This window comes from Myotis yumanensis, unplaced genomic scaffold (genome assembly GCF_028538775.1).
Source record: "Myotis yumanensis isolate MYYU_CA2020_CCGP unplaced genomic scaffold, mMyoYum1.0.hap1 SCAF_2, whole genome shotgun sequence".
Lineage (NCBI taxonomy): Eukaryota > Metazoa > Chordata > Mammalia > Chiroptera > Vespertilionidae > Myotis > Myotis yumanensis.
In genome coordinates this window covers 78641250-78667069 of record NW_027223753.1, presented here as the reverse complement: position 1 = coordinate 78667069, position 25820 = coordinate 78641250, and the positions used below count along the sequence as shown (strand labels likewise).

At 38.5% G+C, this 25820-nt stretch overlaps 1 protein-coding gene and 1 pseudogene across 3 annotated transcripts in view; both read right to left on the bottom strand.

Moving 5' to 3' along the window:
• Window positions 1-25820, bottom strand: part of DEK (DEK proto-oncogene) — a 36666-nt gene that overhangs the window by 8109 nt on the left and 2737 nt on the right. For all 3 annotated transcript variants that reach the window (XM_070405668.1, XM_070405670.1, XM_070405669.1), the window contains 5 exons: window positions 24568-24669; window positions 24211-24320; window positions 17609-17703; window positions 15946-16066; window positions 13118-13306 (listed from right to left, as the gene is read on the bottom strand). In XM_070405668.1, the coding sequence (XP_070261769.1) occupies window positions 13118-13306; window positions 15946-16066; window positions 17609-17703; window positions 24211-24320; window positions 24568-24669 (617 nt within the window). The remainder of the gene's footprint in view (window positions 1-13117; window positions 13307-15945; window positions 16067-17608; window positions 17704-24210; window positions 24321-24567; window positions 24670-25820) is intronic.
• LOC139004400 (large ribosomal subunit protein eL32-like) lies at window positions 16485-16912 on the bottom strand (annotated as a pseudogene).

Sequence of the window (25820 nt, the reverse complement as noted above, 5' to 3'; positions counted from 1 at the left end):
GAGCAAGGGGAAACAATGTTATAAACATTATTATTTTATCCTCAAATTAGATAATTTAAGGCTGTCATTAAAATTTTTTAAGGCACACACAATATGGCACCATTTAAAAACCTGCAGGTTGGGAGTAATAATAGTTTAAAATTTGCAGTGATAAAGGATAATCAAACCATCTTCCTAAAATTACTGTGGTACAAACACTTAATTAAAATTATGCTTCGTTCTATATTTAATATCACCTAGAAGAAATAGTGTTCTACAGTTTTTTAAATAGACAATCTATTACCTTTTTTTTTTTTTTAAATATATTTTATTGATTTTTTACAGAGAGGAAGGGAGGGAGATAGAGAGTCAGAAACATCGACTTGAGAGAAACATCGATCAGCTGCCTCCTGCACATCTCACACTGGGGATGTGCCCGCAACCCAGGTACATGCCCTTGACCGGAATTGAACCTGGGACCCTTCAGTCCACAGGCCGATGCTCTATCCACTGAGCCAAACCGGTTTCGGCAATCTATTACCTATTAACAAACAGATTGCAAAAATACTATAGAGGTACAAAATAATAGGTAAGAGTGTAGGATCTGGAGGCAAGCTTCCTGGTTTCAAATTCTAGCCCCAGCACATCTCTAGGCACTGGTTTCCTCATTTGCAAAACAAGGGAAATAATAGTAATTATGATTTCATGGACAGTAAATGCAATACATGAAAGTACTTTAATGGTGTCCTGCATTAGAAAACACTTAATAAATATTAGCTATTATTACTATTTTAAGTGCTTCTTTTTGTAAAATTCTTTCATTATGCAAATGTAATTTCCTACAAAAACTTGAAATGCATGCTTTCCTTAAAGGCAAGGCAGCCCTGACCGGTTTGGCTCAGTGGATAGAGTGTCGGCCTGCAGACCAAAGGGTCCCGGGTTCGATTCCAGTCAAGGGCATGTACCTTGGTTGCAGGCATATCCCCAGTGGGGGGTGTGCAGGAGGCAGCTGATCGATGTTCCTCTCTCATCGATGTTTCTAATTCTCTATCCCTCTCCCTTCCTCGCTGTAAAAAAATCAATAAAATATATTAAAAAAAAAATAAAGGCAAGGCAGATATATATAATAGATACATAGAATAAAAAGCAGTTAGATAGACTCAATGATACTTTCATTAACTAGACAGGATACATCATGTTTATTTCATTACGTTCTGATAAGACTGGACACACCATCCAAATTGTTATTTATATTGAATTTCACTTATCTTCAAAAACCAGTTACAAATTATTCTGTGACAAATTAAAGGTACGAATTCAGTAAAGTATCATTTTTTAGACTGATAAAGGTTAGCATGGGAAAGAGCAAAAGCTAGAGAGTAAAATAACTAAACTGTGTAGATATGCATACCTCAAGGTTTCATTTCAAGCTGAGAGGCAATAAAGTAACTCATTAACTCACATCTTGTGCTTTGGTCTTATAGGTATTAAAAAAAAACCACACCAGCTGCTCTGAAGATAAGTTATTAGGTATAGGACGTACAGAGAATTTTTGGCAGGTAAGGCAAATACAGGTAACCTGAAATTTTGGAGGTAATGGAAAGAGGCCCTGGGAGACCTGAGAAGGAAAGTTAAACCATGCCCACTTAAAATCTGCATGAACTTCCAAATCACCACTACTTTCATTTCTCCTCCTCTACTTAGATTGCACTCATGGTTCTAAATCCAACTCAATAATCAATCACTTCCTCTAAATCTTTCATAATACCACCCATTTGATTAATCCATAGTCCCATAGTACTTGGCCTACGTAATTCATTTATACCTTCTTCATGGAAGGATTGTGAAGCAGTGAATAAGAACACAGGTTTTAGAGCTAAACTTCCTGGTTCAAGTCCTGACTCCACCAGTGACTAATTCTGCATTCTCAGGCAAATAACCCTTCCTTCCCTGTGCCTGTTTCCTCATCTGTAAAATAAAGGTAATACCAGACAAGGCTAAATGTAACACTCTTTTTCACATTTGTGTATCTCTGATATTGGGGTACATTTTATAATTTACATTAAAATGATGCCTTATAGGCATTGTAGATTTGATGACCTATGGCTACGGTGTAGAATTTCTGTGAGGATCAAATACATAAATACACATAAGGCAGCAAAGAAAATAAGCATTTAATATATACATTTTTATTAAACTGCAGTTATTTACATAGTTTCCCCACTACAAGTTTAAGGATAGATCTGACAATCTCATTCATAACAGACACCCATCTACTATTTATTTCAGTGATGGCGAACCTTTTGAGCTCGGCGTGTCAGCATTTTGAAAAACCCTAACTTAACTCTGGTGCCATGTCACATATAGAAATGTTTTGATATTTGCAACCATAGTAAAACAAAGACTTAAATTTTTGATATTTATTTTATATATTTAAATGCCATTTAACAAAGAAAAATCAACCAAAAAAATGAGTTCGCGTCACCTCTGACACGCATGTCATAGGTTCGCCATCACTGATCTATTTAGTCCTCTGTGTCCCTAGCAACTACAAGTGTTTGGCATAAAGTAGCCTTTTAAATATTTCTTGTCATGTTCACTTCTGTATCATTTATAGGGTCAAGGTTTACTCTGAATCCAGGATGTGGTTAAAAATATAATTAAAAGGTGCTGTACCCATGTTGCTCAGTGGTTAGAGTGCCAGACCATGCATCAGAAGGTTTGGGGTTCAATTCCTGGTCAAGGGCACATATATATGTGAGTTAATGTCTTAGAGCTATTAAAAACCTAGACCTTTGATTAAGTCCAGTGTGCCGCCTACCATATTAGTTGCATATAGAAATGACTAACCTACTTATATATTTCTTTAAGCCAAAGTTGAAACTACTAAATTATAGGAGTAAGCCAGTGATACCATAACCTATTTATCATATTGTTAAACTTAACTTTTTTCCCATTACACACAAAATTACTAATGATGACAAAGAATAAAAATTGTTGGCAGATAATACAGAATGGCAACAAAGAACAACCAAACTCTGTATTAGGGCTGTCTTTGAGTTTACCCCTAAACCCTGTATGGGCCCCTAGATCCTTTCTTCTAAAAAAATTTTTTAAAGCTAAAATGGGTGTAATACAATTTTATATAAGTAGTGTTCTCCAAATACCTTTCTTTTGCTATGCCAACCTCTCTTGCTTATCCTTCAAGGTTCATCTCAAACTGTTAACCACCTATGAAGTTTCCCTATTTGGATCTTTGCTCCCATGCCCCTAGAAAGAGGCAAATACTGCCTGTCTTCTGAGATTCCACATTACCTTGTCCACAGCTCTTTTTAGTTAAGTTATATTCTACTGTACTTTTCTCTTCAATCCATGACCTCCTCCCTCCGACCAACTAAATTGAACTACGTAAGGGTAGAGTCCCTGTCTTATTTCTTGATCTCCAGAGTATTGCTTAAAACTGGCACTTAGTAGTTACTATGTAATTATTTTGAAAATTGAGATGGGAAAATATCTGTGGAGACTAGATAACCTTTAAAGATATATTCCAACCCCAAGGTTATGTTTCATTAGTTCACTCTGCTTGCTAAGATAAACATGTTTTTCTATTAAAAGCAATTAGCAAACTTGGTTTTTTTTTTAAATATATATTTTATTGATTTTTTACAGAGGAAGGGAGAGGGATTGAGGGTTAGAAACATTGATGAGAGAGAAACATTGATCAGCTGCCTCCTGCACACTCCCCACTGGGGATGTGCCCGCAACCAAGGTACATGCCCTTGACCAAAATCGAACCCGGGACCCTTCAGTCCGCAGGCCGACGCTCTATCCACTGAGCCAAACTGGTCAGGCAACAAACTTGGTTTTTAATAGCATTGCCTTCTGGCACAACTTACCTATATTGAGTGTACATTTAAGAGGGGAAAAAAAAGAGTATTAAATCAAATCATCATGGGTGGGGCCTTGGCACCTATATATTTTAAAAAGCCCCACAGCTGACTCTCTTCATTTGTCTTTTACAAATATTTTAAAAGTGGGAAAACTGTTCACAGTTTGCAGGCTGTACAAAAATAGGCCACAAGATGAATCTGGTGGACAGACCACTGTTTACCAACTCCTGGTCTAGCTTATGAATTACTGGAGATATATATAAGCAAAGAGCAGGAATCAGATGAAGCAATCAATAGGATAATTTCTCGTTATAAAGTTTATGTCAATAGCTTTTACTTTTAAGTTCTTATAAGCAAAAGTAAATTTATACTCATATTAACTTTCCAAAGTCATTGCTTAAAGTCGAATTTGAATCTAAATCACTAGTTCTACACAGAGAATTCTGAAGACAAAATTACATGAATTAGCAGCTCTGGAAAGAGTAATACAGAGAAGGCATTTAAAAAAATCATTATATATTTATTGTATACTCAAAGTACAAACGGGAGGATATGCACTCCTCTCTCATGGAGTCAAGGCTAAATGAGATGCAAGACCTGAAAGTACATGACCCAATAGTTTCTCCTCCTTGAATGTACCAATAAATGCTTATTGAACAAGTGGTACTTCTCCACGGGTAGACTGCCAGTTCCTGGAAATCAGAGGCCATGCCCCTCTTTTTCCCCACAGAGCGAAGAGCTCAGGTAGAAAAAAACAATTGCTTTGAATGGATGAGAAGGATGAATCTATCCCCAAAGGTCTTATTATTTATACAATGCCCAACCTCATGGGTTCTTAGTCTGCGTTCAACCTACATTACTCTAGCTTCACCTCATTGCTTTACTCTGGACACAGCATCTAACCATAAGCAAGTGTCTGTCAAAGGTACCCTGTACTTTCCTGCTCCCCATCTTTGTTCACGTCAAACTTTCTATTCCCAAGGTGAATTTCAACTGGTACTTCTTTCATTTCTCTCCAAAGCTTCCCCTCATCAACTGATACTTTTCTGAAATTCTATATTAGATACCACTAAAACTATATTTTGGCTAGAAAGTATCTTCTGTAACGCCAACAGCACTTAGCATATTCCTCAAACTTTGGTCTTTGAACAAAATGTATGGGAAAAAATTAGGTAAGTTTAAAACAAAAAGAAAAGAAGGAAAGGTTAGTTTCCAAATTGTTGTGGATTTTTAAGATCCTGGCTTGCTATTTTTGAATATGCTGTGAGGGATTTAATCAGGACCATCCAGTATTGTAGGTATTTTTTAAGTGCTCAAGGAAAACAGATAAGAATTAACAGCTGCCATTAATTTTAGATAGTACAATGTACTATAATCTACATTTTTAAAAGATTAATTAATAATATAATTTTTAAAAAATTTGAAAGGGTTTTCCATGTCTCTGAGAACCGTGAAGGTATAAAATCAGAGGAACAACAGGAGCACTTTTTGAAGGAAGGCAAAAAAAAAAAAAATCTTGGGAGAGAAGGCTTACCTATCTTTTATAGGCAGCAGGGCTCTTTGAAGAAGGGTCTCCAAAAAAGACGCCTGTCACAGAGCCAGAATCCTGTCCTCATAGCAGAAAGGTTGTACTGGGTGAACAGATGAACAAAATTAAAATTAGCTTAAAATACACTATTCTTATAACAACTTGGCTGAGAAAGCTGAAGAGTGCCAAGTGTAAAGAAAGTGCAAGTCTTGTTATATTTCACAAAAGATTATAAAAACAAGTTTAAGTCTAAATAGACTTTATTATGGTGATTATTCAGCTTTGCCTTCCAACGAAAGGTTTAATAGTTTATAAGGTTTTGTAATCCCTCTGATCAAATTATGAGATGTGGGAATTCTGTTTTGTTTTTTAAATCCTCACCTGAGGACAAGCTTAGAGAGAGGAAGGGAGAAAGAGAGAAATGTCATTTGGGTTACCTTCTATGCATGAACCAACTGGGGATTAAACCTGCAACCCAGGTATGTGCCCCAACTGGGAATCAAACTGGCAACATTTGGGGCACTGGACGATGCTCAACCACCTAAGCCACAGGCCGGGCAATTCTTGGGGTTTTTTTTAGAACATAATTAAGGACTAACAAAACTTTCACATTCACCCTTACCAACTTCCAAGTATTTTTTCAAATGGTCCAAATATGTGTTTACCAGAAATTATAATGCAAAGTTTCTTTTCTTTGGCAAACATTGTAGAAGAGCTCACTCAACATTCCTTTTTATTTGCTTTCCTCCTATAGAAGCAGGAAAGTAACACTTGGATCTCATAGCTTTCCTTTCAGCTAGAGGTGGCCACATATAAAAGTTCTGGCCAATTCAATATACATGGAGATCTCTAGTAAAAGGAATCCCTTCAGGGGGAGTGGGGAACCAAAATCACTAGAAGAAAGCTCTTTGTTCTTTCTTACCTAGAACAGAGAAACAATGCCTAGAGGTAAAACAACCATTTTATAATCATAAGGTTAAATGCCACATATAAAGATGATGGCTCAGGAAGAAAAATGGTACCCCAATTCTTGATACCTTTATCTTGGGATGGTATGCTGGCCAATAACTGCTTATCTGTGGGATTCTTGAAATGAAAGAAAAAGGAACTTCTGTTTTGGACATATTAGTGAGGTTTTTAAAGTATTTATAGCTGAAGGCATTCCTCACTCATATTAGAATATTCAGATACATTCTCAATACTCACAAAGTAAAAATACAGTTTTATTTTTTCTACAGATAAGAGTGTTAGAAAAACACTGGGGAACAAAAACTACAGAAGTAATAAATAAAATGGGGGGGAAAAAGTTAAGTATGTGTTTAAGGGTCTAAAAAATTTATAATACTCATTTTCTCCAATCTGGAAAGCACTGCTTCTCCCTTTTCTCTGTATTCTCCAGTGATTTCTCTTTGCCTAACACCTAGTATCTGTGAAAGGCCTGCCCGAATATGACTTAATCTCACTGGTTCACTTTAGCAGAATTTCCCTAAAGATGCTAATCCAATATGGGAACCAGTTCATTTTCAGAGTAAGTTTACAGGAAAAACAAAAAAACAAAAAAAACTAAGCTGTCATTTTTCTATTCTCTCATTTTAAAGAAACTTCACCTACCAGTTTCTTCCTGGTTCCAAACTGCTCTTCTGCAAATGGCCCAGAGCTGAGATGATAAAGAAGTTTAAAACAGCTTTTATAAAACAGCTAGAGGCCTGGTGCATGAATTTGTGGACGATGAAAGGAAATTAATTAGAATATTTTAATATTGCTTTTCACCCTTTCTCTATAATAGAAGTGTCAACCAAATTCACAATCGACAGATCAAAACACACGTGTGATTGGTGCCAGCAAGAGCTTTATATGTATTGTGCATGTGCAAGTCAACTTAGCCTTTTATACATACACACACACACACACACACACACACACTAAACTTGCTTAATTAGATCTGCTTTTTGATTTACTAGTAGCTAAACTTTTTCCAGCACAGCCCAGTGGTGAAGCATCCCAACTTCTCTTTCAGGTAATTGTCAGCAACACAGCAGTAAATATCAACACAAAGCAGATTATTATTGTAGATCACAAGGGAGAACAAAGGGTAAAATATTTAATTGCAGCAGTGTTGGACTATATTCTGTGCAGTGAGAAAACCTGAAGTCGTTTTCAAGGTCCACCATTTCTTACTTTGTTTCAGACAGGTCAAGTTTCTAAGCTTTCTAAATCTCCATTTTCCAGCTAATGAAAAGAAAATAGGATTCTACTGAGTCTCCTATTTACCTACTCCAGGAATTCTATGAAGATCAAATTAGATGAGGCACGGGAAAACACTTCACAGACATTTGGTTAAAGTGTAAAATGTTTCCACCTGGCTTTAAAGCAAGTCTTGTTCCTGGGCTGAAGAAACTCTAAGGAAGCTAGTCGCTAGGGAGAGGAAGCTGGGCATTGCTACATGACATCATTACCTGGCGCCCACTGCCAGTTTCTGGGCTGGGCTGTGGACCGCATTTTGTGCCATGGGATCTCGGCAGCATTGGCTGCGATTTGGTGGGTTGTCACTCCAGGGTGGTGGCGGGGCCTGTGTCCCACATGGTGGAAGCTGAGTGTTGCTTTGTGGGAGCCAGGTCCGCAATGCCGTTTCTCTGTGTTGAGCATCTGCCCCCCTGGTGGTCAGTGCACGTCATAGCGACTGGTAGGATGGACACTTAGCATACAGTAGGTCCTCGGGTTATGTCGGAGATCTGTTCCTACTGCGTGATGTAATGCAATTTTCGCCGTAAGTTGGAACCCCCCTACATAAGCACCTACTTCACTCACATGGAGCACATACACAGCAATAATGAAGTGAAACAGTAAAAAAATTTAAAAGAAACGTAACAATTCCTGACCTTTACTTGTGGTAAATAAATAATAAAAAACATAAAGCACATATGTATATACGTCAAAATGACAGAACTTTTTTTTTTTTAAATAAATACTGTAAATGGGAGATGGCAATGTAACCACAAAAGGACGTACATGAAGTCCGACATAACCCAAGGACTGCCTGTATTAGCCTTTTATATATATAATTATCCAAGTCATTCTGAGAAAGAGCACCGTATTTGAGTTAATTCCAAAGAAACAGAGAATTAAAAACTATTGTGAACCACTCACTGAGTATCATAGAAACAGAGGTACAGGTACAGAGAACCTTGAACACAATGTCTTACCAATTATTGGCTAACATGCTGATGTGACATATTTTCTTATAAAATACTTTTAAAAAAACAAGAACAGCCCTAGTCAGTGTGGCTTAGTTAGTGGAGCATCACACCATGCACTGAAAGGCTGCTGGTTCAATTTCCAGTCAGGGCACATACCCGAATTGTGGGCTTGGTCCCTAGTAAGGAGCATGCAGGAGACAGCCGATTGATGTTCCACTGTCACATCGATGTTTCTCTTTCTCCTTCCCTACCTCCCTCTCTAGAAATCAATGAAAAATCTTTTAAAAAAATAAGAGAAAATGTATCCTCAGATGAGGATTAAAAAATCCCAACAGCCATGACCGGTTTGGCTCAGTGGATAGAGCGTCGGACTGTGGACTGAAGGGTCCCAGGTTCGATTCTGGTCAAGGGCATGTACCTTGGTTGTAGGCACATCTCCAGTGGGGAGTGTGCAGGAGGCAGCTGATCGATGTTTCTCTCTCATCGATGTTTCTAACTCTCTATCTCTCTCCCTTCCTCTCTGTAAAAATCAATAAAATGTATTTAAAAAAATAAATAAATAAATAAATAAATAAATAAAATAAAAAAATAAAATAAAATAAAAAACCCCAACAAATTAACCTTCCTAATTTACTCCACGAATCTAAAATAGAACATGCAACTGATCTTAGTAAGGAGAAGCCTTTATTTATAAAAAATTCACTCCAGGAAATAAACAGAATAAGTAATATTAACTTAGTAATTTTCTATGAAAAAAATCTGTAAAATATTCCATCTATAGGCAATCAACCATTTTTCCAATCAACTGAAACTCTTCTTTATGGCCTCTTAGAAAAGAGGTCCTTCCTTTCATGGTACTGACCAAAAATACTCCATTTATGAAGTCTCTGACAAGGTTGCCACTTAACCAAGTCATCAAAAAATGGAATAAAGAAAACCATTTATCACAGAAATATTGTTCCTCCTGCTAGCACTTACCTTGCAAAGCAATCAGAACTTTTCATAGAAATGGAATCAGCAGTAAAGTTTTTGAGGAGATAGCCCTAAATTTGAAAGTCTTTACAGCAATAAAGAATATCTATGCTTATTAGATTTAGCCCCATCGTATCTCAATCTAGATTTTGTTGGCATTGTATTTCATGAAGTCTGCTTGTATCAGTCCAAGCAGAAAAACTGAAGCAGAAAATAGAGCATAATGATACAACTTTTATATTGTGTAACTTTATATATTTAATGTCCATAAAAGCATTCTTCAGGTTGCCTTTTTCCTCCAGGTATTTTCATCAGTTGACCTGGGTTTCTAGTTTCACTTGTGATCATTATCCAGTAATCAATATGGTTATAAATCAGGAGTACTCTATATTCACAGACTTCAACTGATTCTACTTAAAACAATGAAATAATTGGGAAAGCAAATGAGAAAATTAATAACCTTTCTAAATACAATCTTCCTGCACTTTAGTAATGACAGGAAGACTGGATTTAGAAATCCTAAAGGTCAGCTTACTACTACTACTAATAGCAGCAGCTAATACTTAGACAGTACTTGTACCAAGCACTGCTCTAAGTGCTTTACATAAAATCATTTAATACAACCATTTGAGGCTGCTACTATTATTATCCCCATTTTACAGAAGGGAACCAGATGTTACAGAGTTTAAGTAACTTGCCCAAAGTCATACAGTGGTACAGCTGGGATTTGAACCCAGATAGTTTCCAAAGCCCATGTTCATAATCATAGTGCCTCTACAAAAAAAATCAGATGCTTATAGTCTATGACAACTTTTCATGCTTTAACTCTGCCTTTAAAAAGGTTTTAGGGGAAGCACAGTGAATACACACAGTAGATAATCAAAAATTTGTTGCATGAGGAATAACACTATTACTGCAAAATTGGCATTATTGCATATTCACATATAAACAAACATTTTCCTCCCTTATTTTCCTAAAATCAATTATAAAAACCTTAATGCTCAGATTACTCATCTTACTTTACACCAAAAATATATTAAGACTAGTGTCCCAGTGCACGGATTCGTGTACATTGAAAGGAAATTAATTAGAAGAAATAGTTTAATATCGCTATTCGCCCTTTCTCTATAATAGAAGTGTCAACCAAATTCACCATCAACAATGACAGATCAACACACACACATGCGATTGGTGCGAGAGCTTTATATGTATCGCGCACACATGAGTCAACTTAGCCTTTTATATCTCTACACTAATAAAAGAGAAACATGGTAATTAGCGTACAACCGCTACCCTTTTCATTGGCTAATCAGTGAGTATATGCAAATTAACTGTCAGCCAAAATGGCGGCCGGCAGCCAGACAGCTGAGAACAGGATGCTTGGTTGCCCCAGCAACAGAGGAAACCAAGGTTCCCGCCTGCAGCTGCAGGGCTCTGAGCTCCCGAAGCAACAGCTCCAAAAGATACAATGTTTCAATTATAGAAGCTAAAAGCTAGCGGTTAATCTGCATACTCAGGCTCCAAGCGGTAGAGCGAAGCCAAACAGCCCTGAAGCCGCAGAGCCGAGAGGCCTCCCAGCCCCAGGATCAGCGGAACCGAGAGGCCTCAGGGCCTCCCGGCCTGGTGATCAGTGGAGCTGAGAGACCTCAGGGCCCCGGGATCAGCGGAGCCAAGAGGCCTCCCGGCCCCGGAATGAGCGGAGCCGAGAGGCCTCCCGGCCCGGGATCAGCGGAGCCTGATGGAAGCCCTGTGTGTTTATGCACCCTGGGGGTTCAGAGGTCCTGTCCTAGGCAGAGATTTTCGACTCTGAGAAGCAGCCTACGGGCTGGAAGGCGGCTCCCCTGACCTCAGTGCTGGAGAAGACCATTAAGCAGAAAACTAAAGAAACCGATTTTACATCATTTCCCAGGTGTAGAACAGTTGGCATGTAAGCCCCTGACCAGCGCCCAGCCTCTCCTCTGTCAGTCTATCTTACTCTTAGGTACCATGTTCTTTGTTCTGTCTTAACTGCAACTCATTTTTAAACTAGATTGCTTTTAAAAGAAGACTAAATAAAGTTTCCCTTAAGTTATTTAGGTGGTGCTGGGGCTGCTGGGGGCCTGATAAAAGACACAAACACGACAACAGGGGGCCTGTACCCAGCAGCCCCAAGGCCCGTCACCTTGGTGCTGGGGCTGCTGGGGGTATCAGAGACACAAACCTGCAGGCCCGGCACCCAGCAGACCCAAGGCCTTCCTGGCAGCACTAAGGAGCTGCAAGCCAAGTGGTAGGAAGCAGCAAGCAGGTGGGCAGTAACAAGGGAGGGGTCCCGGACTGCAAGAGGGCACATGCTGGGCTAAGGGACCCCCCCACCCATCCCCAGTGCACGAATTTCGTGCACCAGGCCTCTAGTATATAAATATTTATGAAACAACTGCTGGCTTTGTAATTTTCTTTCAATTATGCAACATTTCAAACTTAGCTTTATTGAAGTCTTTATAAAGTTTGACATTAAAACAAGCATGGATTTTAAATACCTAAAGGCAAATTTATACAAGATACACACATATAAAACCAGAGTTCACAATATCTTTACTCCCTCTAGAATCAACTGGAGGTGATTTTGTCCCCCCTGGGAGACACTTGGCAAAGTCTGGAGACATTTTTGGTTTTCACAACTGGACATTGGGGAAGTGTGCTACTGGCACCTAGTGGTCAAATGTTCTATAATACACAAGACAGTCCTCTACAATGAAGAATCATTTTGGCCCAAAATGTCAAGCCACATTAATCAAATCCTAACTAAGACCAAGTACATTACCCAACTTATAGAGCAAGTTCTGACCAGTGAAGAGTCTACGAAAAGACTATTAACAATAATAGAAAATCACTTCCTATTTCCCATCTACTTGACTGAAGAGACACAAAAAGGAAAGGGAAAAGTTAACTCTTTAAATGGTTCAGCACCTTTTCCCTTCCTGAAGTTTCACTTTGAAAACTAAAAATGTTCAACATTTACAAAGATTTGTAAGTAAAGGAAAATGGCAGGCATTCCTAAGTGATACAAACGTGCCCACCAATCAAACTTCAAATCCTGTTATTCTCATTAAATAATCCCCAACAAGTTGAGAAAAAAATGGTGGTCCTTAAACCCCTGGTTTTTTTGCGTGAAACAGAATAAAATGGTTCAAGATCATCGTAATATACTAATATACTTTGAAGAAAATTCTCAAAAAATCTGCTCCTTTGTGTTCCTGTTCAGGATACATACCCCTCGCCCTGTGCCTTCCCTTCCCATTTGACCTACTCTAGTCAAGGCCCAGGCTCAAATTCAGTTCCATATTAACCTCACTCTTTTCCAACTTTTACACTCTGGCATATCAACAAAACTAAAAGCTTGTTAAAGGGAAAGAAAAGGTTTATACTGAACTACATGTCTTCAGAATTTACAGCATCTAATATGGAACTGATGGTTCCTAGAATCTATTTTCTGGCCATACCTATTACATAGCAGGAATATTTAACTCTCCCCAAGAAAAGAAATGAAAAAACAAGAAAAACTAAAATGTTACCTCCTCTTCACTTTCTTTATCTTCATCCTCTGAAGACTCTTCTTTGTTTTTCTTTTCATCTTCATCACTGCTAGATTCATCTGACAGAATCTCAGGACATTTGGTTTGCTTTGCTTTCCTTGCCATTCCAGAACTGTTTCGTTCCTTTTTGTTGCCTTTGCTAGAAGTTTTTTTAGATTTTGGCAATGGCTACATAAAATAAAATAAACACCAATGAGGTATTTCCAAGTCAATCAACTATTTCTGAGACCTACTTCTCAACTCAATTCTGGTTTGTCTCAAGGTATATTTCCAAGCTTCGCAGCTTTAGAGAATAATTTATCTTGAACAATGTGTCAAATTAATCTTTTTTTGTCTGAACTACCAATACCTTTTCATTTGTATTCTAAACACCTAGGCAAGAGACTCTTCACAAATGTTTAAATATGCATTCTATGTTCTGACATGGGACTAGAAGCCCAAGTACACACCATGTTAAGCTCAAACAGTTATTTACACTTTATCAAGATAATACTTTGAATCAGACTTATAATTTACTAGTATTTCATTCCTATAAACATCAGCTGCTGTCAGAGAAGCTTCCTGTTTTAGGGGACCCTCCAATGAAAGGACTGGGAAAAATCATCCATGAAGTAAATGAAATTTCACTTTATACACCCTGAATTTATGAACTATGTAGTTTATATTCATATTACCTCTGGGCTCTATTTTCAATAATGTCAGGATTATATTCTCACATGATTGTAAATATGTAGTAAGTACTGAATGTGTTAATTGATAAATTAAGAAACCACAGAATCAGTGTTTTGCTCTTACTCTGATATTCAATTAAAGCACACACATTTAAAATGAAAAGATCATGTGAAGAAAAGTATTATATTAAATAACAAATTTAACTTTTAAGTGCTTTCTTAGGGGAGAATTTACTAACTTCTAAAATTGAAAACCATAAATAACCCTGCAAAAGGATCTGAAAAGATAAACTTATTTATCTTTTAAAAATTACTTATTTCTGAAAATTATGGGTATCTTTTGTTTTTATTTTTGCCTGTTATTTTCTGCAATAAACAGAAACATTAAGAAAAATTCCATATAACCTTAAGATACATAATTGTATAAACGTTAGTGATAACTTTAGGCAGTATTTTTTATGAAACTAGCAGACCCTCACAGCTCCCTTCTCTCCCAGGAACTTCCAGTCTTAGGGGTCACTTTCACCTGCACAAAATTTTTTAAAAAGTGGCTACTTATGTAACTTAGTGTTCTCAGGTAATCTACAATGCAATGTACAGAATAGCCTCTAACTTGACCAAACAACCTACCCTTCAAAAAGCAGACGGGGAAGCAGTCAATCTAGGTCATTCCAGAATTTTAAGTTAGTGAACCAAATTTGTCAGAGGAGTTCTCTATAAGAAAATTCCTTGAATGAATACAGATATTCTTGTTATGTGAACTCTTACCATTACCAGGAAACAAATCCATTTAGATAAATTCTCTGATTCTTTGTTTGGAGAAAAGATAACTGTCTAAACTCTCACTACTCACTATCTGAAATCCAGGACTCAAGTATAATAGAAAAATATGACAACCCTTACTTCCTCAACTCAGGAATCAGATGCAGGTAGTGAGATTATAATATGTATATGGAATTAGTAATAGGAGGATTGGAATGGGTACTGAATAAACCTATACGGGGAAATGAAAAATTTAACTTGAATGTTAAATCATTCAAGTAACCAATCAAGAAAATGCAACTTCCAAAAATAAGATTTTAATTAAAAAAATAGTAATAATGAATGCTTTAGAACTTTCCTATATTAGTTTTAAAATTAGTTGAATCTATTAATCAAAATCCAGTGTTGCCCTAGCCAGTTTGACTCAGTGGATAGAGTGTGAGGCCCTTTGACTGAAGAGTCATGGGTTCGGTTCCAGTCAAGGGCAAGTACCTTGATTGCAGGCTGGATCCTTGGCCCTAGCTGGGGCACGTTGGGAGGTTACCAATGAAATGTGTCTCTCTCTTTCTCTCTCTCTCAAAAAAAACAACAACAAAAAAAAACCCCAGTGTCAATGGCATCATCCCTTTTTGTAAACAAGATCTGATTAACAACTAATTAAGGTAGCTATACAAAAGAACAATATTAAGATTATTATAGGAGACAAAATTAGTACTAATGAATTTATAGTGTTTTTCTTAAAAGTGTATGGTAGCATAGAAAACAGCTTAAGATACCATTAGATTGAGCAGTAATCAGAATCAAATAAGAAAAATGAATGTAAGAGTTAGTTTCCATAAGGAAGGATAAAACATAAGGAAGTGCTTCTTAAAAGTGTGGTTCGTAGACCCTGGGGTTTTCTGAGAACTTTTCAGAAGCCTACAGGTCAAAACTATTTTCATAATACCAAGACATTAATTAGCTCTTTCACGGATTATGGAAAAGCCAAGGTAAAACAGCTGTCATCTTAGTACTTACTAATCAAGCAGAGGCAGCAAACTGCTAGTCATATTCCTTATAACCACACACTAGCAGGAGGGAAAAGGTGTTTCATTGAAAAATGTCTCTGATGAAGAAGTAAATATTAATTGTATTTACTCTAAACTTTTGAGTATATGTTTTTAGAATATCTGTGTAACAAAATGGGAGGTACAACAGAGTAACTTTGGCTACAAATTGAAGTTTGCTGGTTTTCTCAAAAAATACACTTGCATATTGAATAGTGACCTAAGCTAGCTACCTTTTTTCATGGACCACCATTTTTAAAAGAATAATTAAATAGGAGAGACTATAAATAATTGATTTGTTACTAAAATAATAAAAATTGGTCCTCACTTTGCCAGAAGGCTTTGGATGCATTAAGAAATTCAAGATCCTCTTCACCAGTTCACTATTTACACCTGATCTCTCCAAATCAAGAACCTCACAGATGCTTTTTAACATGGCATTTCTAAATCTGAAAAAGAAAATAAAAGAAACCAAGGTGATTATGTAGGAAAGTTTATAAACATCTCCACAATATAAATGCAATAGCTAACCAAACTGGCTGCTAGGCTACAAACATTTAAAAAGTAGCCAACGTTTCTCTAAATCTTAGAAGTACTCCTAATAATCTTTGATTAGTGTACAAACACAACCAGATTAGAGTATTAAAAATTGAAAATACCATTTACCAATTCTAAATATAGTAAAACAATACCTAAGTTAATTCATTAGAAAATAATGTAAAAAGTTTTCAATACTATAAAATTCATGGACTTGATCATTCTTCTGGCTGCTGATTGTGACTAAATATTACATTTCCCCCTCAGCATTCCTACCATAATGTTTCAAGGAAGGAATAGATAATAAAAGAATTCCTTTTTTATATCTGTTTATTCATTTTCTTCGCTGTGCAACTTGGCATTGGAATTGGTGGCTCTGATGGCCAGCTGGGCTGCTCTTTCCACAATGGCTTTGACGTTCTTTGAGGAGATGCTGTGAGCAATTTCAGCACAATAAGATCTGTTGCAGATCAGCAGCACCTCAAGCTCCTTGACATAGTGGACCAAAGACTTCTGAAAGACACTGGGAAGCATGTGCTGTTTTCTTGTTGCTCCCATAACCAATATTGGGCATCAAGATCTGGCCCTTGAATCTTTTGCACATCCTATTGTCAATGCCTCTGGGTTTCCATCAGTTACACTTAATTTTGACATATTGGTCTGACTGGTGCCGGATAAACTTCTTTTTGATAATCTGGTTTCATGAGAGGTCTGGAGACAGCCAAGGATGCCACGTAGGAGATGGCTGCCACCTCCATAGGCAATACCGAGGAAGAAGATTAGAGTTCTTAAACTACAGGGAATTTAATAAACAAAAACTCTAATATATCATCTTGCTTGCATTATGGTGAAAGACATTGTTTCTATCAAAGTGATTATCTTCAAAACAACTTAGTACCTACAAGTGGAGGAACAGAGTGGCTGACAGAACAGGAGAGAAAAGTTTTCACTATTCCCTTTAGACTTTCTGAAATTTCAACTGTGAATGATTTGCCTGTGTATATCGTTCTCCCAAGAAATAAAGACATCTTTGCATTTTCAATAATCTTGATAGCCATTATTTATTGAAAACTAATGAAGGTCCCAAGTTAATGGTTATGTTGACAAGTCAGATCTAGGCATTTAAAGCAAAGAATTAGCAATCTACGTATGGGTGGTCACATTAAATATTTAAAAATAAAATTTAAAGCACATTGATCAGCCCAGCCAGTGTGAGTCAGTGGTTAAGCATTGACCTATGAATCAGGAGGTTTGATTGCCGGTCAGGGCATATGCCTGGGTTGTGGACTCAGTCCCCAGTGTGAGGTGTGCAGAAGGCAGCTGAGGTCAATGATTCTCTCTAATCCATGATGTTTCTCTCTCTCTCTTCCCCTCTCCCTTCCTCTCTGAAATCAATAAAAACATATTAAAAAAAATACATAGATCAAAACATGATATTTATAAAAATAACTTACTTTTTCAACATTTCTTCCTTCTTTTTATATTGGGTACTTCCTTTTTCAAATGGAAAGCCACTGAACTGACCCACATTCTTCTTTAATGAGGAAACCTGAAAATGTTTCTTATTATTAATACTACTTATTACCCAGTAATGTACACAAGAAAAAATTCAAGCCAGCATCTTTATTTTCACATCTGTCTCTAAGCTACAATACTGGTTTCTGCAAAATTTCTTACTCACAATTGAAAACTATACTTATTACTAAAATATTAAAGTTTACTTTTATTATTGACAGTATTTCAGATGTCCCCTATTTTCCCTTTACTCCCCTCCATCCAGACCCCACCCCACTCCAGGCCTTCACCACACTGTGTCCATGAGCTATGCATATAATGCATATAAGTTCTTTGGTTAAGCCACTCTCTTTCCTCCCACAACTTCCTTCCCTCTGATATCTATCAGTCTGTTCCATGCATTCATGTCTCTGGACCTATTTTGTTCATCAGTTTACTTTGTTCATTAGATTTCACATATAAGTGAGATCATGTGATATTTGTCTTTGACTGGCTTATTTTGCTTAGCATAATAATCTCCAGGTCCATAATAAAAGGCTTACAAACATAATTTTTTGAAAACGAGAATTTGAATAAATTATCTAACCCTACAATTCAAAGAATTAGAAAGAGAGCAACAAGAAAAGCCTAGCATAAGCAGAAGGAAGGAAATAATAAAGATCAGAGCAGAAATAAATGACCTAGAGACCAAAAAAAAAAACAACAATACAAAAGATCCCAAGAGCTGGTTCTTTAAAAGGATAAACAAGATTGATGAACCTCTAGCCAGGCTCACTAAGATGCAAACAGAGAGTACCCAGATAAACAAAATCAGAAATGAAAGAGGTAAAGTAACAACCGATCCCACAGAAATACAAATGATTATGAAAAAATACTATGAACAACTCTATTCCAACAAAATGGACAATCTAGATGAAATGGACATATTCTTAGAAAAATAGAAGCTCCCAAAACCCAACCAGGAAGAATCAAAAAACCTGAATAGGCTGATAACTACCAAAAAATTGAAGCAGCGATCAAAAATCTTCCTGCAAACAAAAGCCCTGGTCTGGATGACTTCACAGGGGAGTTCTACCAAGCAATCAAAGAACTAAAACCTATCTTCCTCAGACTATTCCAAAAAATTCAAGAGGAAGCCAGCATTACCCTAATCCCAAAACCAGATAAAGACACCACACACAAAAAAGAAAACTACAGGCCAATATCCTTGAGGAACATAGATGCTAAAATCCTTAACAAATTCTATCAAATCCGATTCAGCATTACATTAGAAAGATCATACACCATGACCAAGTGGGATTTATTCTGGGGATGCAAGGATGGTACAATATCCGCAAATCAATAAATGTGATACATCACATAAGCAAATTGAGAGATAAAAATCACATCATATCAATCAATGCAGAAAAAGCATTTGACAAAATCCAACACCCTTTCTTGATAAAATCTTTCAGCAAAGTGGGGATAAAGGGATCATACCTCAACATAATAAAAGCCTTATATGACAAACCTACAGCCAACATCATACTCAATAGGCAGAAACTAAATTCATTTCCCCTGAGAACGGGAACAAGACAGGGATGCCCACTTTCACCACTCCTGTTCGATATAGTACTGGAAGTGCTAGCCATAGCGATCAGACAAGAAGAAGAAATAAAAGGCATCTAAATTGGAAAAGAAGAAGTAAAACTGTCCTTATTCGTAGATGACATGATACTATACATAGAAAACCCCAAAGACTCCATCAAAAAACTACTAGACCTAATAAATGAATTCGGCAATGTAGCAGGATACAAAATTAACACCCAGAAATCTATGGCCTTTTTATACACCAGTAATGAACTCACAGAAAGAGAAACGGAAAAAAAAAATCTCATTTACCATTGCACCAAAAAAATTAAGATACCTAAGAATAAACTTAACTAAGGTGGTAAAAAACATGTACTTGGAAATTACAGAGCACTGAAAAAAGAGATAGAGGAAGACATAAACAAATGGAAGAACATACCATGTTCATGGATTGGTAGAATAAACATCATTAAAATGTCCATACTACCCACTGCATTATAGATTTAATGCAAACCCCATTAAAATACCAACGGCTTATTTCAAAGATCTAGAACAAACTCTCCAAAAATTCATCTGGAATAAAAAAAGACCCCAAATAGCCACAGTAATCCTGAGAAAGAAGAACCAAGTTGGAGGGATCACAATACCAGATATCAAGCTATATTACCAAGCCACAGTTCTCAAAACTGCCTGGTACTGGCACAAGAACAGACATATAGACCAATGGAACAGAACAGAGAACCCAAGCCATTATGCTCAATTAATATTTGACAAAGGAGACAAGAGCATACAATGGAGTCAAGACAGTCTCTTCAATAAATGGTGCTAGAAAATTTGGTCTGATACATGCAAAAAAATGAAACTAGATTGCCAACTTACACCATACACAAAAGCAAACTCAAAATGGCTAAAGGACTTAAATGTAAGATGGGAAACCATAAAAATCCTACAAGACTCCATAGTCAGCAAAATAGCAAACATATGTTGTAGCAATATCTTTACCGACACAGCTCCTAGGGCAATGGAGATTAAGGAGAAAATAAAAAAATGGGACTACATCAAAATAAAAAGCTTCTGAACAGCAAAAGAAACCATCAATAAAACAAGAAAGCCCACTGCATGGGAGAACATATTTGCCAATGTTATCTCCAATAAAGGTTTAATCTCCAAAATTTACAGAGAACTCATACTACTTAAAAAAAGGAGGATAAACGATCCAATAAAAAAATGGGCAGAGGATCTAAATAGACACTTTTCAAAAGAGGACATAAAGAAGGCCAAGAGACATATGAAAACATGCTCAAAGTCACTAATCATCCAAGGGATGCAAATCAAAACAACGAGATACCATCTCACATCTCTCAGAATGGCTATCAACAACAAATCAACAAATGACAAGTGCTGGCAAAGATGCGGAGAAAAAGGAACCCCCATACACTGCTGGTGGGAATGCAGACTGGTGCAGCCACTGAGGAAGACAATATGGAGTTTCCTCAAAAGGTTTAAAATGGAACTCCCATTTGACCCAGTAATCCCACTTCTGGTGGTGGTGGTGGTGGTGGTGGTGGGGGGGGTGTTAGAGTGCAACCAAAGGACTTATATACATGCATATTAGCATAACATCTGGACACAGATACTGGAGCAGTGAGGGCTTGCCCTGGGTGGGAATGGCTGTGGGGGGTCAATTGGGGAAAAGGGAGACATATGTAAAACTTTAGACAATAAAAAAACATATATACACATATATATGTTTGGACAAATAAAAAAAGAAAGGGAATCCATACAGACCAAAAAAATAAATAAAAAAAAAGGGAAACCGTGGATAAGGGAGGATTACTGTATATGCTCCCTGTCTATCAGTCACTTAGTAGTTGGCTCAGATGGATGGTGGTGTTATCTCAGCGCTTGCATTCAAGTAATCCTTATTTATTAACTAGAGGCCCAGTGCACGACATTCAAGGGGGAGGTAGGGGAGAGGTCCCCTCAGCCCGGCCTGTGCCCTCTCACAGTCCGGAACCCCTTGGCAGATGTCTGCCTGCCGATTTAGGGCCGCTCCTGCAACTGCCGCTGAGCCCAGCTTCTGGCTGAGCGGCACTCCCCCTGTGGGTGTGCACTGACCACCAGGGGGCAGCTCCTGTGTTGAGCGTCTGCCCCCTGGTGGTCAGTGCATGTCACAACAACCGGTGGTTTCCACCCTTCGGTTGATTTGCATATTAGTCTTTTATTATATAGGACTAGAGGCCCAGTGCACAAAAATTTGTGCACTGGGGGGGGGGGGGGGGGGGGCTGTGCCCGCTCCCCCCCCCCCAGTGCCCTCTCACCCGGCCTGTGCCCTCTCGCAGTGTGGGAACCCCTTGGGAGATAACGACCTGCTGGCTTAGACCTGCTCCCAGGTGGCAGAGGGACAGGCCCAATCCCTAGGTGCAGCCCCTGGTCAGGCTCAGAGCAGGGCTGATTGGGGAGTTGGGGCGCCGCCCCCTGTCACGCACAGAGCAGGGTGGATCGGGAGGTTGCAATGCCACCCTCAGTCACGCTCAGGGTAGGGCCGATTGGGGGGTTGGGGCACCGCCCCCTGTCACACTCAAGGCAGGGTCGATGGGGAGGTTGCGGCGCCACGCCCTGTCATGCACAGAGCAGGGCCGATCAGGGGGGTTGGGGCTCCGTACCCTGTCATGCACAGAGCAGGGTCGATCAGGGGGCTGGGGAGCTCCCCCGTCAAGCACAGAGCAGGGCCGATCAGGGGGTTGAGGAGTTCTCCCCTGTCACTCACAGAGTAAGGCCGATAGGGGAATTGGGGCACCGCCCCCTGTCACACACAGAGCAGGGCGGATCAGGGGGTTGGGGCGCCGTCACTGTCACATTCAGGGCAGGGCCGATGGGGAGGTTATGGCTCTACCCTGTCACACACAGAGCAGGGCCTGTGTGTGTGTGTGTGGGGGGGGGGGGGGGTAGTGGGCCTGGGGCGCCGCACCGTCACACACAGAGCAGGGCTGATCAGGGGATTGGGGCGCCGCACCCTGTCACACATAGAGCCACAGGGCGATCAGGGGGTTGGGGAGCTACCCCCTATCAGGCACAGAGCAGGGCAGATAGGGAGGTTGTGGCCCCGCCCCCTATCACACACAGAGCCATAGGGCGATCAGGGGGTTTGGGCGCTGCCCTGTCACGCTGATCCCGGTGCCAGGAGACCTCGAGGCTCCACTGATCCCGGTGCTGGGAGGCACATTACCCTTTTACTATATAGGATAGAGGCCTGGTGCACAGGTGGGGGCCGGCTGGTTTGCCCTGAAGGGTGTCCTGGATCAGGGTGGGGGTCCCGCTTGGGTGCCTGGCCAGCCTGGGTGAGGGGCTGATGGCTGTCTGCAGCTGGTCACACCCCCTTCAGGGTGGGAGTCCCCACCGGGGTGCCTGGCCAGTCTGGGTAAGGGGCTGAGGGCCGTTTTTAGGCTGGCGGGTGACTGAAGCTCTCAACCGCTCCTTTTTTTCTTTTTTTAAATTTTATTCTGGGCCCGCTTTAACTCTGAGGCTTGGCTCCAGCTCTGAGGCCTCGGCTGCTGAAAGCAGGTATCTGGTTTGTTTGGGTTCTATAATTGAAACACTGTTTCAACTCCAGCTCTGAGATCCCGGCTGGCTGAAAGCAGGTTTCTGGGGTTTTGTTTAGCTTCTATATTTGTAACAATGTGTCAAACTGCAAGCTCAGAGGCCGGCAGCAGCAGGCGGGGAACGTTGGCTTCCTGTTACTGGAGCAAGCAAGCCTCCTGTTAGCTTCAAGCTGCCTGGCTGCCGGCCGCCATCTTGGCTGGCAGTTAATTTGCATATCGCCCTGATTAGCCAATGAGAAGGGTAGCAGAGGTACAGCTAATTAACATGTTTCTCTTTTATTAGACAGGATGGTCCCAATGCACAAGAGGAGTAATGCTGGCAATTCAGATATACCAAAGAGAAGCCATAAAGTGCTTTCTTTAAGTGAAAAGGTGAACATTGTATAGTAGTATAAGATATTTTGAGAGACCACATTCACATAACTTTTATTATAGTATCCTATCCTATATAATAAAAGGCTGATATCCAAATTGTTCCCTCGGGAGTTCGACCGACCAAGAGTTCAACCGCTTGCTATGACCTGTGCTGACCACCAGGGGCAGCGCAGAATGAAGGAAGGCCCCAGCCAGCATCCAGGGGAAGGCAGGCCCCGGCTTGCAGCCGGGGGAAAGGAAGGCCTAGATTGTCCCCGATTGCCGGCCAGGCCTAGAGACCTTACCCGTGCAAGAATTTCGTACACTGGGCCTCTGGTATTGTTATAATTGTTCTATTTCATTATTGCTTAGGGTTAATCTCTTACTATGTGTAATTTAGAAATTAAACTTTATCACAGGTTTATATGCATAGGCCCAATACTATCCTTGTTTTCAAGCATTACTGGGGGTCTTGGAACAAGTTGCCAACCGGTGGTCCATGGACCACTGGTGGACCGTGAAATCCGAAAGGTTGGTGACCGCTGTCTTGGAATGTATCCCAATGCAGATAAGAGGTGACTACAGTAAAATAACTCAGTTAATGAAACATTGATTTTAACAAATCAACTAGCAAAGAATTACCAACTAATTTATCAGCTATTTGCTCAAAATGATATACAATTACACTGTTATTCTGGATGACTAAAAAAAAAAAAGTTTCTTATACAATTTAAAAAAACCATTAAAATCATCACAATCTGACATTTCAGAATGGCATAAAAACAAGTTCATTAGAAAGAGCCCTGGATATTGCAATCCTAATTGCTAATATCCAGCTATGTATCCTGTGATAAGTCATTTAGAAAATATGTGTCTCAGTTTGTTCACTTGTATGGTATGGAAATTGAACTAGCTGATTGCTAAAAGTCCTTTCTAGGACTAAAATTTGCTTCTATTGTGAAGTATTTTAAATAAATAAATATGCTACTAGGTTAAAGGTATAAAAAAGGTCTTACTGTGCCTGGTCTGTTATAAAGTAGTTTATGTAGATTTCTAAGTTCATCTGTTTTCTTCTTACTCAGAAAAAAATGTATCCTTTCAATTTCACACAGTTTCTGCCCCTTTCCTAGAAAAAAAATACCATAATAATTAAAGTTAAATACCATTATGTGTTAATACACTTGCAAACTTAATGAATATTATTTTTATAACATAATTTACATAACTTTTGCTTTAATACGGCAAACTAAATAAAAATAATACCAATAATATATTACTACTTAGTAAATACTAAAAACTAAGCACTGCTAATCATTATTTTTGTATATTTAGACATTTTCATCATAAAATGAAAGAACACAGAATAAACTTACCTTGTGCAATTGTAAATGGCTCTCTTTGTAAAGAAGAGACTTGCATTGTCAACCTCTCTACTTTTTTCTTTTCCCTCTTGCCTTCCACGATGAGACTCTTTTCTAGAAATTAATTTAATACTTCTTAAATAACAACTTTAAATATATTAACTAACTTCATTATATAAATATGTAGAAAATAATCACATGTCCTTAACATGATTTTTGAGAATATAACATTAACAGAGATGAAAATACTTGATCAGTTAATAGCAACACCAAACTTTTTGAGTAACATTATATTTACCTGGCAACCTCACAGGGGATCCAATATTTAAAAAATCAGAAAGGAAATTTATATCCAACTACAATTATTGCTATCAAAGTCCAGTCACTGTGAAAAATTGCCAAGGTCCTCAGTTAGCCTATTCTTCAATTAGACATAATTCTATTAACTGAAACTCAGTTTACTATATCTCAGAAAACAGCTAGTTTAGACAAGATTATAAGAACTTAAAAGATATACAGAAAAGAAAACAAAGGACCTTAAGTAAGACAAAGCAGCCTGGAGTTACTATGGATAGGGTAAAATTCTACAAGTTTACATTTACTGCAATCAAGTGGGAGGGCATTACTTTGTAGTTTAATAAATGATGTTCATAATTATGATCATAAATCATCCCAAAATGTTAAATTCTGTTTAGTCCAGATTGCCTTTTTTTTAAAAAAAAAGGCAATATAGAACATATACTTTAAAACTTAAAACACTAAGCCGGCTTTTCTAAAACCACTTACCTACTGACTTGAGATAAAGTCAGATAAATAAGAGGACCCCATACTATAATGTTGAAGATCCTTCCAATCATTGAACTGAATGCTTATTTTGTGCAAGGCTGCATTAGCTACAAGGGTTGAGTAGATGATTTTGATACTATTTTTTAGAAGATCATGTTTGGGGGAGAGAGGAAGGGGGAGAAGAGATAATGAGACACAAATATCATACTCAAAAGTAGATGATGACAGAACACTTTTAATAAAGACAGAGTTCTAAGAGTTGAGGAAAGAGTAATTATCTTTGGATTAGGAATCCAATGAGGATCAAAACATTGGAACTGGCTTTGAATATAGTTAAGATTTGGAGATGTAAGAATTTTGCACATAGAAGCATGGAATTACTGTCAAATCTCAAAGGAAAGTTGGGGAGGGGGGATGGGAAGAGATCAACAAGAACTTGTATGCATGTATGCATAACCCATGGACACAGGCAATAGTGT